Here is a 20,342-nt window from a genome sequence, read left to right as displayed (position 1 = left end):
CTTGATGTTCAGGCCAATTTCCTTTACCTTGTTTCAGAGCCTTGACCCCCTTCCCCCAGCCTTCATCCCGTAGTGAGAAAATACAATTAGGCCGCCTGGACTGCCTGCCTTTCATTTTAATGAACTCTGTCACATTTGGGATACCACGTGGCCGTGCTCAGTGAGGCAGTAATATGTAAGCCTGGGCTGGGAGTTTTCAAGGATAATGTAGAGCTGAGTATGTTTCACACTGTAATCTGAAGGGTTCTATCCTGCAAAGCATGATGGGAACATAACACCACACTTCAGTACATTCAGATTATTTCAAGGGAAGAGAAATGGGTAAAATATTGGTACTATGCATAGTGTAACCTAGGAGCTCCAATGTTTTTAGTCCAAAAATGTATGTAATTGCATCGTTTATGTATCACAGATCCCTAATTTTCAGCTACGTGAGTAGGCGCAAGTAAATTACTGTGAGCACATTCAGGATTTTTCAGTCATCATTCAAGATGATACTAATTAGAAACAACAAATTTCAGAAGTTAGCTTTTTCATATCCTCTTTGAAGCATAAACAAAAGCATGTCTATACATAAGTATATTTGTAAGTGAATTAAAGTTATTTTTAAAATTGTACTATTAACATTTGAGATACAAAACTTCTAATCTGACTTGAGCAAGAATGGTGACTGCCTAGTTTCTGAGCAATTCTTGAGTTCTCATGAAACTGTACTTGGAGACATATTTGAAAGCTCCAACATGAGGTCTCCCTCAGGCATTAATGTGTAATACCATTTTGGCTGAGTCAGTTCACATACAAGTACTACACGCAAGACTTTTGGAATCCAGGTATTCTCTTGTAAGGCCTAATGCAGCAATGCAATGAGATTTTGGCAGAACTTGAAAATATTTACTATATTTTTATCTTAGGTGTTTGTTGAAATAGTTATAATATTGAGAAGCCAAACATGTGGTCTGGATAGCATCATTTGTCTCCCTCGGGTTTGATCTGCATTCAAATGGACATCTGGAGAAAAATCTCAGTTTAACTTTCAAGGTTTTTAAAAAGTGAACTATGTAGATTTTACTTGCAATTGGAAGTATCTTTTCATATATCTTCAGAGGAGTGGATTGATCCATACCTCCAAGGACAGTCTTTTAATAAACACTTCAGAATGTTTTCACATAGAATGACACTTTTGGAGAAGAAATTTAGTTTTCTTCCTCACATCTCATATGTAACCATAGTTACTACAAATTGTTTTGTTGCTATGAAAATATGTGTATTTCCTTTACTCTTCAAACATTCATCACTTGGTATAAAAATTTGGAAAAGTTTGTAAAACTTCAGTGTAGTATTTATAAACACAATGGAAAGGAAAAAAAAATTTTAAGAAAAGAAATATTACTTATTTTATGCTCCTGAAATATCCATGGATTGCCTGATTTGAGAGCAGAGTGCCTGTAACAGCTATGTTTTCAGAGTCCCTGAAGTTGATTTATAGTTCCAGGTTTCCTGGAGTCATCCCATTACAGGGATATATAGCAGACAAGGCTGAGCTGATGACATTCCAGTCTGAGAGATCCTCAGACAGACTCTCACACATACGGTACATCCCCATGGATGGAAAGGCCCAAGTGAGAGCACAGACGGGATCAAGTGGCACCCTGTGCGGTGCTTTTTTAAAAGTCTTTTAAGTCAAGTAAATTTTAAAGCTCTACTTGGCCTTACTGAATGATTCATGAAGGGTGGCATCCATCTAGCAAGTAGGGAGGAGTTCCCAAGGAAGACAGAAAGGGAAGGGTTTTTAAATGCTGAACAAGGAAGTCGTAAAAAAAAAAAAAAAAAAGGTAACCTATGTATGGCAGACAAAAGGGGTCTCAGTGGCAGACTACCTCATCTTCCTTGTATGCAGGGGCCCCACGTGGCAGATTATCCCCTTGGTGCTGACCAGAAAATTCCTGACTGACCGATTAAGATGACATTTCTGGGGAGGTTGAAGCTTCTGTTAGGTTAGGTATTAAGCCCCAATGTGGTGGGGTTGCCTGGCATAAGTGACTCTATTTTGGGCCCGTAGTTTTTCTTTTTAACAGCATAGGGATAGTCACTTCATGTAGACGGGAGAAGCAAATGTTGGTCATGAAGAGGTAGTGACACTGGAAATAGGGGATGTATACTCTTACACGTTTAAGGTATGAATGGGCTACTCAGAACTTAGAGCCCAGGACCCTGGGGTGTGACATATACAGATACATTTTTATCAGGGTGAGGCAGGGAGACAATAAAAAAGTAATCTGATGGTCATTGTCTTCATGATCTTCTACCTCGGATCTGAACCTAGAATGACTGTGAACAAATTACTTAGCCCTGTTATTTTCAGTTTCATCATCTCTGAAATAGGGAGACAAGTATTCATGCATTCACTCATTTGTTCATGAACTCATTTATAAGACACCTGCTGTGTACCAAGCACCCTCATTTTCAGAATGGTAGTAAAGATTAAGAGAATAAATATAAGGTCCAATATCTGGCATAAAATGGGTGCTTAGGACACGACAGCTATTACCGTTTCACTGTGCCTCCAAGGATTCCAGTGCAGTTTGCTTGAATTGATGTCCGCATGCAACCAATCTGTACCACACCTAGAACTCACTAGAGTTCTGAGCAAGATTGGCTTCTCACTAACCTCAATTTTTCACAAATCACAGTTGCAGAACTTTCATCCAAGTGAAAGTTTAGACCAGAATGTTTAAAAGAACCTACTTTTAAAGGAGTTTTTATTTGAAAGTGGGCCACTCAGCTCCCAATGAAGTCTTTTGTTAAGTGTGTACATCTTTGAGGATTTTCTGAAGGGGATAGAAGACTGCAATTTACTGTCACTAGTTTAGAATTCCTAAAGCTAGCCCAGAGGTTAGTGACGCAGGAAGTCACAATGAACAAACTGGTTTGTATGATCCTCCTAAGTTTGAGTTCAACAGTTGATGCTCCCATTTTTCCTAGGGAAGGAGTCACTGTGATAATACTCTTCCTCATTATAATATCTCCTTGCTCAGCATATTCATTGTGAATGCTAATTAGAATGCTAATTGGTGAAAACATAATAATAGTTACCATTTGGAGTTTGTTGATCTTGCTAATTTTAGAAGCCAGCCTCTTTGTTTAGCGGACCATAAGGTGTGAGGGAGTTGTGCTGCTGAGAAAATGGGTTGCTGGTGATATCTTGCTCCAGAGAAACAGGCCTCCGCGCCGACTTGGGTGTAAATAAGACCAAGAAATTCAAAATGAAGGCTAACTAGTTTTCTTCCTTCTCCCGCACACCCCTGCTGGGTCCGCCGCCGCTGCCGTCGTCTACAGAATGGCTACACGCCTTTGCACCAAGCCGCCCAACAGGGCCACACGCACATCATCAATGTTTTGCTGCAGCACGGGGCCAAGCCCAACGCTACCACCGCGGTAAGGGGGCGCCGGCTGCCCCTCTTTCTCTTTGATTGACTTAGAATCCCCCTTCCCGGGAGCCGCTTGGCGGAGCTGAGTCCCCCAACCCCCCACATCCTTCTTAAACCTCCGCAGTCGGGGGGAAAGCCCAGGATTTCCAGAAATCAGCATGTGATTTCTGAGAGCGCTGGTCCCGGGAGGGAGCGCAGCGTCCTGACTCAGTCTTCCCTCCCGGGAGGGGGCCCCGGGCTCGGGCTGCGGAAACTGGCTTGGCTTCCAGCTGGCTCTCGGCTGGGAGCGGAGTCCACCCCTCCCGCCCGATCTTCTTAAGGGAGTACGCTTTCCGAGGCCGCTGGCTCCAACGGAGCTCTTTGGGATGTTGAGCCATTGAAATGTAAACTAAGCGGTGCAATTAAACCAACCGAGATCCCCAGTGGCCTGGCCTGGGGCCTCAGTTGCTTGTTTGTGTTCTTTTGCTGCACGGGGAACTTTTGCACAGCTGTAGCTAAATATGTTGCCGCGTTCCCTGTGGTAACATCTTACCTGCAGCAGATGGCCTGACTTCTGATGAGGACTGAGTGTACTTGATTCTTGAATAGTTTTCTTCGGAGGCCTCCTTCTGGATTCAAAGGTGACTCTCCTAAGCACAGTACAGAATTCGGAGCGCTAGCTCGACAACCTCAGGGTTAAAGCAATCGAGTGCTTCTTATTAGAGCAGGCAGATGCAGCTTGTTGTGTTACCATGGTGACCTGGGCTATAGTTTGAAGAAGTTACAAAGAAGATTCAGATGTAATGGTAAAAACTAGTGATTTTCCTAAGCTGTGCCTTGTTTTGGAAGAAAATGCTGGCTCATGTGGAGCCGCGAGTGAGCTCATTGGCTCACCCCGCCATCCCCCCACCCCGCTCTCACTTGCCTTTCTCTCTCTTTCGCTCGCTCTTCAGAATGGCAACACTGCCTTGGCGATTGCTAAGCGTCTGGGCTACATCTCGGTGGTGGACACCCTGAAGGTTGTAACGGAGGAGGTCACCACCACCACCACGGTAAGTAAAGGGAACCCATCGACTTGGGCTCCGTTGTTGTGGTTTTTAAGCCACGTGCATTTTCATTTACAAGATGTTTTGAGCGTTTGAACTTCTTTGTGTGAACAGGTTGTAGAGACTTTGGGCGAACATATTGTAGAGCCTGTGTACCTTGAAGTATGCAGATGTAAACGTATTTACACAGCTCATACAGGGATTTCAGCTTCCTTTTGTCAACGTAAATCCGTATAAAATGTGTGAATGTAATGTTATAACACTTAGCCCTTTTTCTGTGACTGACTTCTTTTTCTCTGGCTCGTCTGCCCTGTTGCTGGAGTTGGGTGTGACACCTACTGCTGGCAAAGTGGTAGGACACTCCACTTTTTATCTCAGCCTGAAGGTCACTCCTGACGCTGGGAAGACCTTGACCCCTTCTTAGCTCAGGACTAGTTCAGATGCATTCGCAGTGAGAACAGTTCATCCTGATTTTCTTCCTATTTCTGAGTATTTTTTTATTCAAAAAGAAAAGTGAGTGTGCTTAGGAGAGAAACCGTGTCTGCATCATGACAGAGTATATATTTAATTTTTTTTTCACTATATGGAATATAAGTGCTGATTCTTTAGGCCAGTGATCATCACTGGCCTTTGCCAGAAACTCTGGAATAGTGAAGACCGTGATGGAATCGTTGCTAATGCTCTTGTGCTATTCAGTTGGAGCAGAGCTTAAAGGAGGCCTCCTGAGAGGGAGACTTACAACTAAAAGTGCTCTTCTCTTTGCTTTTATTTATTAACGTTCCTCTTTGAGCGAGAACAACAGCTCTGTAATTTCTCATCGTAAAGTAGAAAAGAAGAGCGACAGCAGATCACTAGCTGTTCCTTAGAGATGAGATGAGATCCAATGAGATCATGAATCAACAAGTAACAAATTCTGAATGAGGTTCTAATACATGCTCCAAGCTGGGAGTGATGCATATAGTTTAACAACTCTTGATTCTTTTGATAGATGTGAAGGAGAAGAAGAGAATTTTGTTCTTAAGGCTGATAGCAAGTCCCTGCTGACAGACCTTGAAGTAGTTTGACGTGAAGTTTTAAATAGAGTGGAAGGATGATGTATTAATGAACTGCAAGATGCAGACAGAATCTAGATAAGAAAATGGCACTGCTTGTTTCCCCAAGCAAAATCTTTGGCCAGTGTACCACAATATTTTTAAAGATTTAAAGCATAGCATTCATAAATTATATAGGAGAAAAACAAGTCTTGTCACCATCTAGCACCGTCCTGAGTCACTGTATATGGAAGAATCGTGATGCCTTTTTCTTACTGTATGGTTTCTTATACCAGGAGAATCTTCATATTAGGGACCTTTACATATGTCTTTATTTGGAACCTTTGAAACAGTGTGCACATCACAGATAAATGAAACTTTAGGTGGCAAGACTGGCTACACATTTGTTCTAGTCATCTCTCAACTTTATTACCTCTTCCATGTTCTAGGAATCATGTATATACATTTTTATCAAATGGCCACTAGATGGCATCTTTTCGCTATCGTGACCTGCTTTTCTTTCATTTAGTGTTTATTGGATATAAAAGGTGTGTTGGATTCCATACTGGGTGCTGAAGAGTCATCAATGGTAAAAACATTATTCCTCCTGACCAATAACTTACAGTATAGGGGGAGTGGAAAATGAGGTTTTAAGTTTTGAAAGAAAATCTTCTTTAATATCAAAACTATAAATTTTACATGTTTCAAAGCGATCTCAGGCTCATAGATATTACTTAGAGTGATACTTTAACCATTCAGAGCTATATTTTGAAAGAGGAGCAATTGCTTTTAAATACTATTGCCACACAAGTTCTCAGATACCTTGTCACAAATCAGACATAGGTCATATCTCCATATGTAGCTCTAGGGGGATGTGAAAACTCCTCAAAGCTCCTCCGTGAGCTTTTTTTCTTGTATCTATTATTCTTTATGCTGTCTCGCTAAAGCATTGCTCCAATAAAAACCACTGTACTTAGCAATCGAATTTCTATGTGAAAAGCCAGCAAATAAATATAAAACATGATAAAATGTTTTAGATTTTAACTGCTTTCAGTACTCAAATAAGAAATCGTCGCCCACATTAACCACACGAGTACCCCCTTTCTCTAATTGGGTGGTTTTACCAGTTACATGTTTTGCTACTGTCCTATCTTTACTTTCTGCTTCTCTTAGAATTGGATTCTTAGAATTATGAGTTTTATTGTTTTATGAGATGGAATTTGGGTCTAAGGATTGAAAATACAAACATTCCTCCTGTGATGTAGGTCTTCTGACTTTATACTCTTTTTCAGAAGAGATTTTCGGTCTTTCTTTTTCCACATAATGATGATATTTAAAGCTATGACTATTATTTAGTAAGTTGCAAATATGCCAAACATTGAGGGTAGATGTAGGATTCAAATTTAAGTTGTCAGATTACAAAATCCATATTCTTAATCTTTCTGATATAATTGACCTTGGCTTTGCTAAAAGTAGTTTAATAGGAATTTTCAACTTTTAAAAACTTACATAAATAATGCCCTTTATTGATTTTCATGGGAGGATCATATTCAGTATCATTTTCTAAAGTCTATAGATTCACTAAAAATTATTTGGACTACTCACTGGTGGTAGGCAAATAGCATGAAGCAATTTAATAATATGTAAAATAAACCAAATTAAATTTAATAATTATTACCATTTGAATGTATTAGCTGAGCTACAGCCACACACCTAACATACAAACCTCACATCATTCACTTAGTACCATGTGCCAGGTGAGCAGCCATGTGAGTTCTTTGTCATCAGGGAAAGTCTCCTTAGCTATTCCTCCTTCCAGAGTTCTTCACCCCAAAGTATGAATAAAGTCATTGTGTGGAGAGGAGAGTAAGGTAGCAGTTTGTAAAGGAAAAGTCATTACTTCAGAAATATGTGAGACATTTTGGGATTGCAGTTTGTTTCCTTAACCTTTGCTTTGCTAACTTCTTAAGACGCAGCAGGGAATATGAGACCGTTGAGCACTCTCCAGGGATTACAATCATTGTCTGTTTGCCGGAATGGACATCAAAGTGGGAGGGACACATTTCTGGCCACAGAAGCCAACAAGCTCAATCTCCTAATGCAGTTTGGAAGAACTGTGAGATATGACTCATCCTTTTGTTATTGCTTGTGCGTGCTAAGTCACTTCAGTTGTGTCCAACTCTGTGCGACTCTATGGACTGTAACTCGCCGGGCTCCTCTGTCCATGGGATTCTTCAGGCAAAAATACTAGAGGGGGTTGCCATGCCCTTCTCCAGGGGATCTTCCCGACCCAGGAATCAAACCTGGGTCTCCTGCATTGCAGGCAGATTCTTTGCCTTCTGAGCCACTAGGGAGCAGTGGCTCAGGTGATTGATCAGCAATCATCAGTTATTTGCATAGTTTTAAAGTGTTGTGTTTTATATTGCATATGATCACTGATATGTAGGGCATACATACTGAATAACCTACTAAAATAAAAATGACATTATATTTATATTAGCATTTAAACATTGGTTCTAAATCTTATATGATACCATGAGTCAGATAAAGTGGGAATCATAGAAATGGCAATGCAATAAATACATGTAATCATTTGACACCTTTTAAGGTGGAGTCAAGAACTCTTCTTTGAATACAGGTCCCTGACTAGAAAGCTAAAAGTTGTTATTCTTGCACAAAGAACATCAATAATACATAGTGTATTGTGGGTGCATGTGTGGTATCCTACAATATCTGTATACATTTATCTGATGTGTTATCTTAAAGAGATAGTCTGTGTACAGAACTTTTTAAAACTTTTAACCCAGAAGACTAGTCTGAATGCAGAACCTTTTTAAACTTTTAGCATATTTTTTCCCAATGTGCTATAATTGTCTCAACCACATGTGAGTAGCAGTTACTTTTGGTAATTCACCTTCATTGAGACTTTCCAACCTTTAATAGAAAAATATTACTTACATAGTACTTAATTATATGCAAAAATTATGTTAACATGTACAATTGGTATAAAGGTTTAGCTTGTACTGATGGGGGACTGCGTGTGGGCCTTGGAAGGCAGTACACTAGCTAGGGTCGCTCCGCGTGCTGCGACTTGCAGAGTCTGTGATACTAAGGGAATGGTTGGCCAGGGGAGGGACCATATGAAGGGCAGTAAAGCACACTTCTTCTTTCCCATGAAACAAACCAGGCATTAGCCCCCATTTATAAAAATACCATGTTAAGGACTCATGTTCTGTTTTCTACATTATGATGTAAGTTGAGTCTGCCAGGTATCACATAGTTGTTTTGCCACAATATATGATTTAACTACATCCTATTAAGCTTATGCTTTGTGCACTACTCATTTTAATTTTAAAGTTGTTTCTAGTCTTGACCATAGAGTCTGAGATTCTATAGCAGAAGATGCCTATGATCATTTAATTATATCCTTGTTTTCTGTGGACTATTCAGATGGAGTTGCACAAAACTATATTTATGTTTGGCTAATCAAGTTTTCAAAGGACAGTTCATTTAAAGGGATGGTTTTTTTTTTTCATTTCTTTTATCATGAGTCATGAGTACAAGACTTATTATCCATTTAACAAATATTTACTGATGATTTTTTAAAGGTCAGGCACTATGTCATGTAAAAATGCATCCTATATTTACTACTTTGTAAATAGAAGGCATTTTTAACATCTGTGCCAAAAAATATCCATGACTAATATGATCAGTGTGTTACTTTTTCTGTTGCCACATATATTTGCAGATAGTAATTTTAATAGCATGCAGTAACCAAACTAACGCAAAGCTAGTTCCACTGTCACGAGTTCAAAGAAAATACAGTCACATTATCAGCATCTGAAATAGAAACTGAGAATGTTGGGCAATATAAGTTACCTATTTAAAGTATATTTCCATCAGTTTTTAAATTGAGACACATCCTCTTGTGAAACTGTTTCCAGTGAAGGACAATTACTCTAGAACGTTATCTGCAAAAACTGACTTTCTGGTGTAGTTTAATACAGTAGATATCCCTTAACTTTTTAAATCATTTAATTTACACTTAAGACTTATTTTTAAAGTTTCCCCAGCAGTCATAATTTAATAGGATCTCATTGTCTTCTATCTTATATGCTAAATGCAAAAAAAAACGTCATTTTTCTGCAACCTATGCACTTTCTTAATACAGGAAAGTGTAACAGGTTGCAAATTGAGTTGCACAATAGACCCACCTGAGGAACTATTTTTAAACACCTGTAATTGGTTCCACTGTCAAACAATACAGATTTAATTGACTGTGTTGAGACCCAAGCAATAATATGTTTTAAACTTCTCTAATAATTATAATACGCAGCTAGAGTTGAGAATCATTGATATAGAACTTAGATTATCATCTTTTTGTGTTAAATTCATAAATTAATCTTATAATTAAATGGTATATTTTAAAAATTTGTTCATTCGTCAAATACTTATTTACCACCTGTTAGTCTCCATAATTTTGGATAGGTGCTTTTGTCATTCCTATAGTGCTTAATTTGTTTTCAGTGAATAAGACATTATGGAACTATTTGAACAACAGAAGCAACATTCTGGAAAGCTGAACTTACTACTCTAGTCTTCAGTGTGCCTTCATCTGGATAACATAAGGCTTTCTCCATTTCTTCCTTTACTTTTCTTCCCCAGAGGAAATCTACGCAGTCATTATGTGAATTTTAAATGTACTTTGCATAATTTTATGTCATTGATTTATTCCTCTATGTATTTGAGAAGCCCCTACTATGTTTTTGGTTCTGTGGAAACCATGTCTTTAATGACTCACACTCAGGTAGGAGGCGGATGAGGCATATACAGGTGTGTGTGATGTGGTTCACATGATGTTGTAGGAGGGAGTAGTAGCAGATTAAACACGGCTAAACAAATACATTCATTGGGGAGGGTCAAGGAGTGTTTCTCCAAGGAAGTTACATCTTACATGAGCCAAGAAAAGAGAAAAAGAACATTTCTTGTAAAGAAAAGGATAAGGGAGGAAAACGGAGGTGTAAGAGAACGTGGCTGCCAACACGGATGCAGGGTTGGGGGAGCGATGTGGTCTCCCTGCCTCTGGCTACATCACCAGGCATTATCAGAGCCAGTTCATCTGACCCCCTGACAACCTAGGCAGTTCATCTGAGTGTAACTTATAGTCAGCCATGCCCCCTCCCACATCCATGGATTTAGCCAACCTCGGATCATGTAGTAATGTAGTATTTACTTTTGGAAAATAATCTTATGTAGGTAGACCCAGGCAGTTCAAATCTGAATTATTTAGGGATCAAATGTATTAAGTTTTTTCTGAAGAAAATGGGAAACCACTGAAAGGTTGTTCAGTATCATGTTATGATTTAATCACTCCCTCTTAATACAAAGACATTATACCTGTATATTGGCCTTCCCTGGTGGCTCAGACGGTAAAGAATCTACCTGCAATGTGGGAGACCTGGGTTCAGTCCCTGGATTGGGAAGATCCCCTAGAGGAGGGCATAGCAACCCAGTGTTCTTGCCTGGAGAATTCCATGGACAGAGGAGTCTGGTGGGCTACAGTCCTTAGGGTCGCAAAGAGTCAGACATGACTAAGAGATTAAGCACAACACACATATAGATATATTTTCAAATTAATCAACTGAATTTCCCTATAAATATATTTGAAGTTCTTTACTGCTTTTGGAAAGAAACAAGCTGGTAATGGGATACTAGAGACAAACAAGTCTGGAATATCTATGCAGCAAAGTTTAAAAACCTTGACAACCTATTGACTGTATTTTAGTGTCTTTATTTGAAGATTATACTCTTTATTGTGAGAGATTAGTATTTGAATGTTCTCATGGCTTTGCCAATTGATGTACTTAATACACTTTCAATACAGAAACAAGAGACAGGGACACAGAAAAAAAGAGCCTCAGCCATCTCTAAGTGATATTTAAAGTTGTGGGATTTGACTTTTTATCTTTAATTTTTAATCACCTTGGTATCCCTGGTGTCTCAACAGTGCCTATCATGGAATAGGCACTCAAAATGTTTCTTGAGTGCCTGAATGACTAAAAAGTTCAGAGAACCTTTGTTTTTAAGACTAATTTAATATCGAATTATTATGATAAGTTATGCTAGCTAATATTTCTTGAACACTATTATATTCTAAACACTGTTCTTAGATCAGATCAGATCAGATCAGTCGCTCAGTCGTGTCTGACTCTTTGCGACCCCATGAATCGCAGCACGCCAGGCCTCCCTGTCCATCACCAACTCCCGGAGTTCACCCAGACTCACGTCCATCAAGTCAGTGATGCCATCCAGCCATCTCATCCTCTGTCGTCCCCTTCTCCTCTTGCCGCCAATCCCTCCCAGCATCAGAGTCTTTTCCAATGAGTCAACTCTTCGCATGAGGTGGCCAAAGTACTGGAGTTTCAGCTTTAGCATCATTCCTTCCAAAGAAATCCCAGGGCTGATCTCCTTCAGAACGGACTGGTTGGATCTCCTTGCAGTCCAAGGGACTCTCAAGAGTCTTCTCCAACACCACAGTTCAAAAGCATCAATTCTTCGGCGTTCAGCCTTCTTTACAGTCCAACTCTCACATCCATACATGACCACAGGAAAAACCATAGCCTTGACTAGACGAACCTTTGTTGGCAAAGTAATGTCTCTGCTTTTGAATATGCTATCTAGGTTGGTCATAACTTTCCTTCCAAGGAGTAAGCGTCTCTTAATTTCATGGCTGCAGTCACCATCTGCAGTGATTTTGGAGCTCTTCTATATATTATTTCATCAATCTTCATAACAGTTTTAGGATGTAGTGTTATTGTTCCCATTTTATAAACAAGGGGATTAAGGCATGGAAAAATAGAGGACTTGCTACGGCCTCATAGCTGATAAGTGATGAAGTTAGAATCTGAACTTAGGCAGCCAGACTCCAGAGAGTGGTCTCATAACCTTACCTGGTCCGTCAGGGCTGGAAGGCAGAGAATTTGGCAGCTCTGGGGTGCTATTATGGAGGGCAGCCACTAAGCAGCAAGCCAGAATTGTAGCCCAGTGAAAGACTACAAGGATGATTGACTGTCCACTGTTGATCTTCTGGTCCAGAGCAGATGCATCACATTTTCTGCCCAAGTCTGTCACATTGCTTACAACTTCTAACCAATGGTTTTGTTTGTAATAGATTGCCTGTGTTCACTGCTGCTTTTTAAAGATTGTCTAGACACATAACTTAGTCCATTTTAGGGAGGCCCTGAAAACACGAATCTGCTTTCTCCACATGGCTTCTAATGCCATTGCTGAAGAATGTGTTTTGCAAATGGGAACTCAAAATGATGAACTTTCTCTTAACAACTTCACTGGAGTAAATGGTCATTTATCTTCAGAAAGAACAAAGGAACTTCCATAAAGGAGAATAAGAGACTAAGCTTCCAGAATGTCCACATGGAGAAGATGGCGTGCTCAGGGCCTGATCACTTGCTGATGCTACTGACTGTGTTCTCCTGTGTGATTCTTTTAATCCTTTGTTTTAAGTTGAACAGTAATGATTTTTCTTTTTCCAGACTATCACTGAAAAACACAAGCTAAATGTTCCTGAGACCATGACTGAGGTTCTTGATGTTTCTGATGAAGAGGGTAAGACTTTTATTCAATCTTCTATGACATCTGTCATGATCTTACATGAAGGAAATCATCTTTTTTTTCAGGGACTAAGCTGGTACAGTGGGTTTAGATGACAACATCTTAGCACTTAAAGTCAATTTTTCACCTTTGTTTCAGTACATTTACTTTTTCAATTTGGCGGGGAGGGAGGATTCTGTTAATGTATTTTCAACTGATATTATCTTTAATGACTTAGTAAGTAACAGGACTGGGAAAAGGGAAAGAAACTGGAAATTGACCATCTGTTAAAATATCTACCTGATAATACAATTGTTGTTAGTATATTTAACTATGCTAAAATATGTTTTTTATTAAAATGCCTGAAAGCAAAAGAACTTAAAGCATGTTTTATTGAGGGTATGTTGAGAAATATCTGCTTTCTAATTTGGTTCAGTCACACAGAATCGACTTTAAATCCAGAGGAAAAGAGCCTTAGAGAAGGTTAAAAATAGCACAGCAGTAAGTCATACAAATTAAATCTGAGATTTGATTCTTTAAGTCGGAAAATGTGCCTGCTATAGTTTTAAAGTTGATAAAAATTATCTAAGCCAGTGGATTTCAAAATTCTGAGAGGCTCTATGAGGAGCACTAGGGACTCTGGGGTGGGTACGAGGCATTATGCTTGAGGTCCAGCCAGCAGGTTTCCACTACTGTACTTCACTAGAGTAGCTGACTTTTCTTGAACAAAAAGAAAAATCTAAAAAATTCATGAATGAATAAAGTGAATAACCAAGTTTCAGTGGTACAGCTATTGGCCAGGCATACATGTTTGAAAAATATGTGTACATATGTATGCACATAACAAGTGTATGTGTTTGAAAAACTATTGCCATACTGGCCCTAGTAGTAGGCCCCATGCTAATTGCTTTTATGGAGAAATGTTAAAGATATTTCTTTAGGTTCTTCACAATAAAATCATAAGGTCAGACTTTCCATTGAGATCCCCTCATTTGAAACCAATTCATTAATTCACTTATCAGTGACAGACATTGAGTTGTCTCAACTTTTGTAAGAACTTATGATAAGAACAAACAAATGTTGGGTCAAATTAAAAGATGTTGCCAAAAATAATGGTTCCAGGTATTTATTATGATAATTTTGTGTTCCATCCTAATACTTGCCAATTTTCTGAATTTGTATTTGCACACTATATTTTGCTTTGTGTGATCATCTTTCTTATCTTCACTTACATGTTAACAGCTTTTAAACAGTTTGGTGACCACTTTATTGATGGGGAAGTTCTTAGTGATTCAGGTACCTTTTGAGGAAATTGTTGGAGTGAAAGCCTGTCTTTGCTTTTAATTTTTCTTAACTGGCTAGAAGCAACTTGCTTCATATTTACATCTGGGTGCCTAATACTCATCTGTTTTTGATTTTGTTTTATATAGCACGTGTAATATGAGTGGAATTGTTTACATGTGTATTTGAGTGTGTGGATTGTATTAACTTGGAAATTTAATGCCATGAATTGCTTATACTATAATATTAATGATTTGAAACTATTATTGAGACCTATTAACTAATTACATTATCTAATGACACTATAGAAATATTTGTAGAAATTAATATTTCTTCTTAGAATACAAATTTAGAGAAAAATTAATTTTTGATAAGTTGACATTGAATTAGCATGAACATATTAACTTCATTAGACTGCTTGAATATGTAGTCATACCATTCTTGGATAAAGCTACGTTTTAGATGTAGTTAAAAATAGGTTAGTAATTATAATCTAATTTTTTTAATTACCTAGGAATAAAGTAATCTTTAAAAATTTAGGGGAGACTTTGGCATATAGGGGAAAATGAATAATATAAAATATCTTCTCTATCAAGAAGACTCCAAAATACATGTGGTACCACTTGAAGGAAACCTATTACATGAAAATCTAAATTTATAAATGAGATAAATTAGGTAGTGATTATTTAATTTAAAAATAGTTATTTATTTCTAAAATATTTGATAAAGAATTCCAATAGCTAATGCCTTCCAAAGTATTTACTGAGGTTTTAGAAATTTCATTTGTATGAAACAACCTCTTGAACCTACACATTGCATAACATAAGGTCTAGTTATAGCATCTTATATACTTTTGTTAAAAGTGTTACATGTTAAAAGTTGTTAGTGATAAGAACTCTTAAAGGAATATTGGTGAATGATCAAGAATATCTTTCATGGTGAGAGAGGAAGCTTTCTGTGGCTTCCTGCGTGCTAAGTCGCTTCAGTCGTGTCTGACTCTTTGTGACCCCATGGACTGCATCCCACCAGGCTTCTCCGTCCATGAGATTCTCCAGGCACGAATGCTGGAGTGCGTCACCATTCCCTTCTCCAGGGGATCTTCCCGACCCAGGAATCAAACCTGAGTCTCCTGCATCTCTTGCATCGCAGGCAGATTCTTCACCATTAGTGCCACCAGGGAGCATTTTTCCCTACTAAGAAATTCAAGTTGAATAATTTTCTTGTGTAGAATGTAGCTAAGTATTGTGAAGTAACATTTTAGTACAATTAGTATAAAAGAGTTTGACTAGTTGACATTGCCAATCCTTTAATTTTTTGTGAGTTTAAAATGTTTTCTTGGAACCTACCATCATTTATATGGGTGAAGTACAGCGGCATGTATTTGGACAGTATTAGCTAATCCCTGTTTTCTTTACAACTCTACCATTTTAATAATAGTCTGTGTATCAATACTCAGGAGTATTCAAGCCAAGTATAGATGTCCTAACAGGCTAACTTGCAATAGTGAAGAAATCAGAATTTTCCATTCAAGAATCCAACCTACAGATGGTGAAAGTCATGTTATTGTGTGTAAGCTCTATGACCGGTACCGTGGCAGAATCAAAGATGAACATATATGGAGATGCAATGTATAAACTCACGAAGCATAACTGAAGGCACTATGTCATCCGCTTTTCATATCTGCCTGGGAACATCACGAGCAGGACCCAGCACAGTCGCATGGACTTGCTTAGAGCTAAGAGCTGAGTAGGAGGGTGGCGCAGGTTTTAGGGCGTGGAAAAGGAACAGGGGAAGGTCCTGAGATAGGAAAGTACAAGAGGGGGACACAGAGAGGCAAATAATCTAGCCAGTGTGGCTGATGCGTTAAGACATACGGATCTCGCTGTGGAAAGCAGACATCTGAGGGAGGATAAAGCAGTAAGCATCACAGTGCCAGGTGCGTTATCGCATCCCCAAAGCATCCGTATGAGATCAACTGTGGATTTCCCCTCATTTTTTTTTTCAGGTGAGAAAGACTCACCTAAGGGTGAGGAAGCTAAGGCTTAAACATACTCAGTAGTTTGTTCAGTGACACAGAGCTACTAAGTGGTAGATGTGGAATCTAAACCCACTTGGAAAGCTGCTGTAATAGCTCAGTCAGGATGTAAAGTAAGTCGGATGGCAGAGAAATGGGAGGAGAAGAGAAATGGGAATTCAGTCTAAGAATATTCTACTGTGCAGACTAAAACCAAGCTGTCAGTGTAATCCTTTACACCTTCATAGGATTGTGAGCTGCTTCCTACCTTTGCTGACTCAGCTCCCCAGCCGTAAATTATATGATGGGGCTCTGGGATTATAACACCTGTGTAACTAAATTACTTGTGGAAATGTGACCCACGTATCCCTTATACTCAGGGATTTGTGAGCGGGAGGTTTGTACAAACTTCTCCACTAGTTCTCTGGGATGATGTGTCCTGATAATCAAGAGAAATCCAGAGTGGCTGAATGTTGGGATGAAATACAGAGGCGCATCTCTCTTTGCCTTTTGACCTACTTCCACTGTGGACACTTGACCCTAGGATGGCACCGCCCCCAGATTTCAGCTCTTTACACACTTAACTGCAGAAGTGCTAAGTGGTCTTGAGAGGGAGAGACCTCAGGAACATTTCAGAGAACCTCCTTCTTCCTGGCAGTGTGAAGAGCTGTCAGGAGGAAGAATCCTGGGCCCTTCCCACTGTACGTATGTATCTGTTCCCATTCTCTTGTGATCTGCACCCTGTAGAGACTGGCTGTGGTTCTAGCTCTGAGGACTCTTGAGTTTCTGGATATTAAAACAGGAAACTTTGAAAGCAAGCAATACATTAATGCTATACAATTAGTAGAAAGGGTTTTCATGAAGATGTTTGGACTAATTGGAGAATACAATGAAAAACAAATTAACTCCTAAAATCTGAAAGTTAGAATTCTGTTGCTGCTGCTGCTGCTAAGTCACTTCAGTCGTGTCCGACTCTGTGCAACCCCATAGACGGCAGCCCACCAGGCTCCCCCGTCCCTGGGATTCTCCAGGCAAGAATACTGGAGTGGGTTGCCATTTTCTTCTCCAATGCATGAAAGTGAAAAGTGAAAGTGAAGTTGCTCAGTTGTGTCTGACCCTCAGCAACCCCATGGACTGCAGCCTACCAGGCTCCTCCATCCATGGGATTTTCCAGGCAAGAGTACTGGAGTGGGGTGCCATTGCCTTCTCCGAGAATTCTGTTAAGTAAGTAGAATTCTGTTAAGTAAGTACATATGTAATGTCAGGGAAGGGGTTGTTCAAATATAAGAAACAGAAAGGAAGTTCACTTTAGGTTTGTTATGACACAAAAAATAAAAAGGGTTTGCTTTTTGTTTATTTGTTTTACAACAAATAAGGAAGTTGATAAAACAGAGAATGCTGGGGTATAACCACTCTGTCATAAACTCTTTCCAAGCCAGTAGAACTAACAAATAAGGGTTAAGTATTTAAATTCAGAATCTTATTTGAAAGTAGTCCTGTATCCCTTTTCCCTGCCTTGGCTCAGGTAGGGAAGTAGTTGTACTGTGTGTTCACGTAGGGAATTTGCAGAGAGAAGCAGATGGATAGAGAGGAAGGTGGGGAAGAAGATGAGTCGGGGGTCACCGTGCTGAACCTGAGACGCTTGTAGCAAGTTGAGGTGGGGCAGCCCTGGAAACATTTGAATCTGCGTGTTGAGTTTGTGAGAGAGGTTTGGGATGGATGCAGAAAGTGTGTGAGCAAAATATAGGTGATCTTTGACGTTTTAAAAATACATGATTATGTATCAAATAAGAAGAAAGTTTGGAAGGGAAGTATCAACATTTAAGGAGAGTGGAGACTGGAAAGAAAGACTCCGATGTAAGGGGGAAGACCAGGGAGGGTTTACATCTGAGAAATTAAGAAGGTTAGTTTTGCAAAGAAGTCACCTCTTGGCCACTGATTAATTTGTAAAAACAGAAAGTCTCTGTTTGTGAAAGGAAAAGGACTCAGAGTATGAAATAAAGAAGGCCTAAGAGTTGGAGGAAGAGGTTACTGTATTTCAAAGAGGGCAGAAACATGGATGTTTCTGAGGAAAGAAGGGGCTGGCAGAGAAGCAGAGGTCAAAGATAAAGGATCTAGCAGACAAGGAGTTTAGGAAGATGAAAGAAGATGAGGGTTTAAAGGCCGGGATAGGCTTGCCTTGGACTGTAGAAGTCATCTTACTTACCATGTTGAAAGGCAAGAATATGATTGTCTTATTTTTTTGGACACCGTAATAACATTTAAAGCATTAGCTCTATCATGTTTTCCCCAGACTTATTTTTCATTAATTTCTATAGACATTTCTGCTTCCCATCCCACACTGCACACACTATCAAATAGCATGGTTTATGCACACATGTCCTGGGAGAGGAGTTTCATGGCGAGAATAGTACCTAAGTACATACCTTTCCAGGTAATTCCAACATCGGGTTAGCATCTGGCCAGTGACACTAGCATTCAGTGACACTAGTGATTCTGCATCTTTGACCATTTCTCTCTGAGACGTAAGTGTTCCCTGGTGGCTCAAATGGTCAAGAGTCTATCTGCAATGCAGGAGACCTGGGTTTGATCCCTGGGTCAGGAAGATTCCCTGAAGAAGGGAATCATAACCCACTCGAGTATTCTCTTTTTTATTATTTTATTTAAAATTTTTATTTCATATTGGAGTATAGCCAGTTAGCAATGTTGTAATAATTTCAGGTGGGCAGCAAAGGGACTCAGCCATACATGAGAGTGAAAGTCAAAGTTGCTCAGTCATGTCTGACTCTTTGCAACACCATGGAATTCTAAACAGTCCATGGAATTCTCCAGGCCAGAATACTGGAGTGGGTAGCCTTTCTCTTCTCCAGGGGATCTTCTCAACCCAGGGATTGAACCCAGGTCTCCAGCATTGCAGGCAGATCCTTTACCAACTGAGCTATCAGGGAAGCCCACCAGCCACACACATACATATACATTCTTTCCCAAACTCCCCTCCCATCCAGACTGCCACCTAATGTTGAGCAGAGTTCCATGTGCTATATTGTAGGACCTCCACTCCAGTATTCTTGCCTGGAGAATTCCGTGGCTAGAGGAGCCAGGTGGGCTACAGAACATGGGGTCGCAAAGAGTTGAGTTGGACGCGACTGAGCGACTCTGAAACATAATCGAGCATCAGGATAGACACAAGGCCACCATAGGGGTCTCTGAACCCTTGAACTTCACATTTGGTAGTACAAAGCCTAGGAGGCAATTTTTGTAATGTAGCAGCTGTCTTAGGCAGATAGCATTGTAATAAAATCATCAAAATGCAGAAATGTGGGAGAATGTAAAGGACATCCACTCTCTCATGAACTCAGTGAAATAAGGGCTTTTTCACTTGTGCATTGACTTATCACCACAGTCACTCAGTTTGATATATTTGATAAAACTGTCCTCTTCCAGTTGCTTTCTTTCTGTCTTTTAATATGACTACATGCACAGGAGGGGAAGGCTAAGTTCATTTGCATCTTGTACAAGGTAAAACTGCTGACACTAGGCCTTGCTTCTCCAGACTGGGAGTGAGTCCGGCTGAGTGACATTCTCTTCTCTTTCCTTCACCACGTAAACCTTCTGTCCACTTAGGGATGACAAGAGGGGAAGAAAAAGGGGAGGAATAAGACAGAGAACCTGAAGTGTCAGCCCTACTTTTTATTAAGGAATTGTGAGTAATTTGGGGGCTTCCTTGGTGGTTCAGGTGATAAGGAATTTGCCTGCAATGCAAGGAGACCCAGGTTTGATCCCTGGGTCAGGAAGATCCCCTGGAGAAGGGAATGGCAACCCACTCCAGTATTATTGCCTGGATAATTCCATGGACAGAGGAACCTGGTGGGCTACAGTCCATGGGGTCGCAAGGAGTTGGACCTGACTGAGCGGCTAATGCTTTCACTTGTGAGTAATTTCAAGAAGAAATTGA

The 20,342-nt window shown here is 39.7% G+C and overlaps 1 protein-coding gene across 17 annotated transcripts in view; it reads left to right on the top strand.

The window, feature by feature from the left end:
* ANK2 (ankyrin 2) overlaps positions 1-20,342 on the top strand; it is a 581,957-nt gene that overhangs the window by 486,815 nt on the left and 74,800 nt on the right. For 14 of the 17 annotated variants that reach the window (XM_061419353.1, XM_061419352.1, XM_061419351.1 and 11 more), the window contains 3 exons: positions 3,337-3,435; positions 4,361-4,459; positions 13,035-13,107. In XM_061419353.1, coding sequence (XP_061275337.1) covers positions 3,337-3,435; positions 4,361-4,459; positions 13,035-13,107 — 271 coding nt within the window. Of the gene's footprint in view, positions 1-3,336; positions 3,436-4,360; positions 4,460-13,034; positions 13,108-14,334; positions 14,389-20,342 lie in introns of all 17 variants that reach the window. The other 3 variants (XM_061419338.1, XM_061419339.1, XM_061419337.1) reach the window with 1 other exon arrangement.

Source organism: Bos javanicus, chromosome 6, assembly GCF_032452875.1.
Source record: "Bos javanicus breed banteng chromosome 6, ARS-OSU_banteng_1.0, whole genome shotgun sequence".
NCBI lineage: Eukaryota > Metazoa > Chordata > Mammalia > Artiodactyla > Bovidae > Bos > Bos javanicus.
The sequence above is the reverse complement of the archived record's forward strand: the minus strand, read 5'-3'. Positions and strand labels throughout refer to the sequence as shown.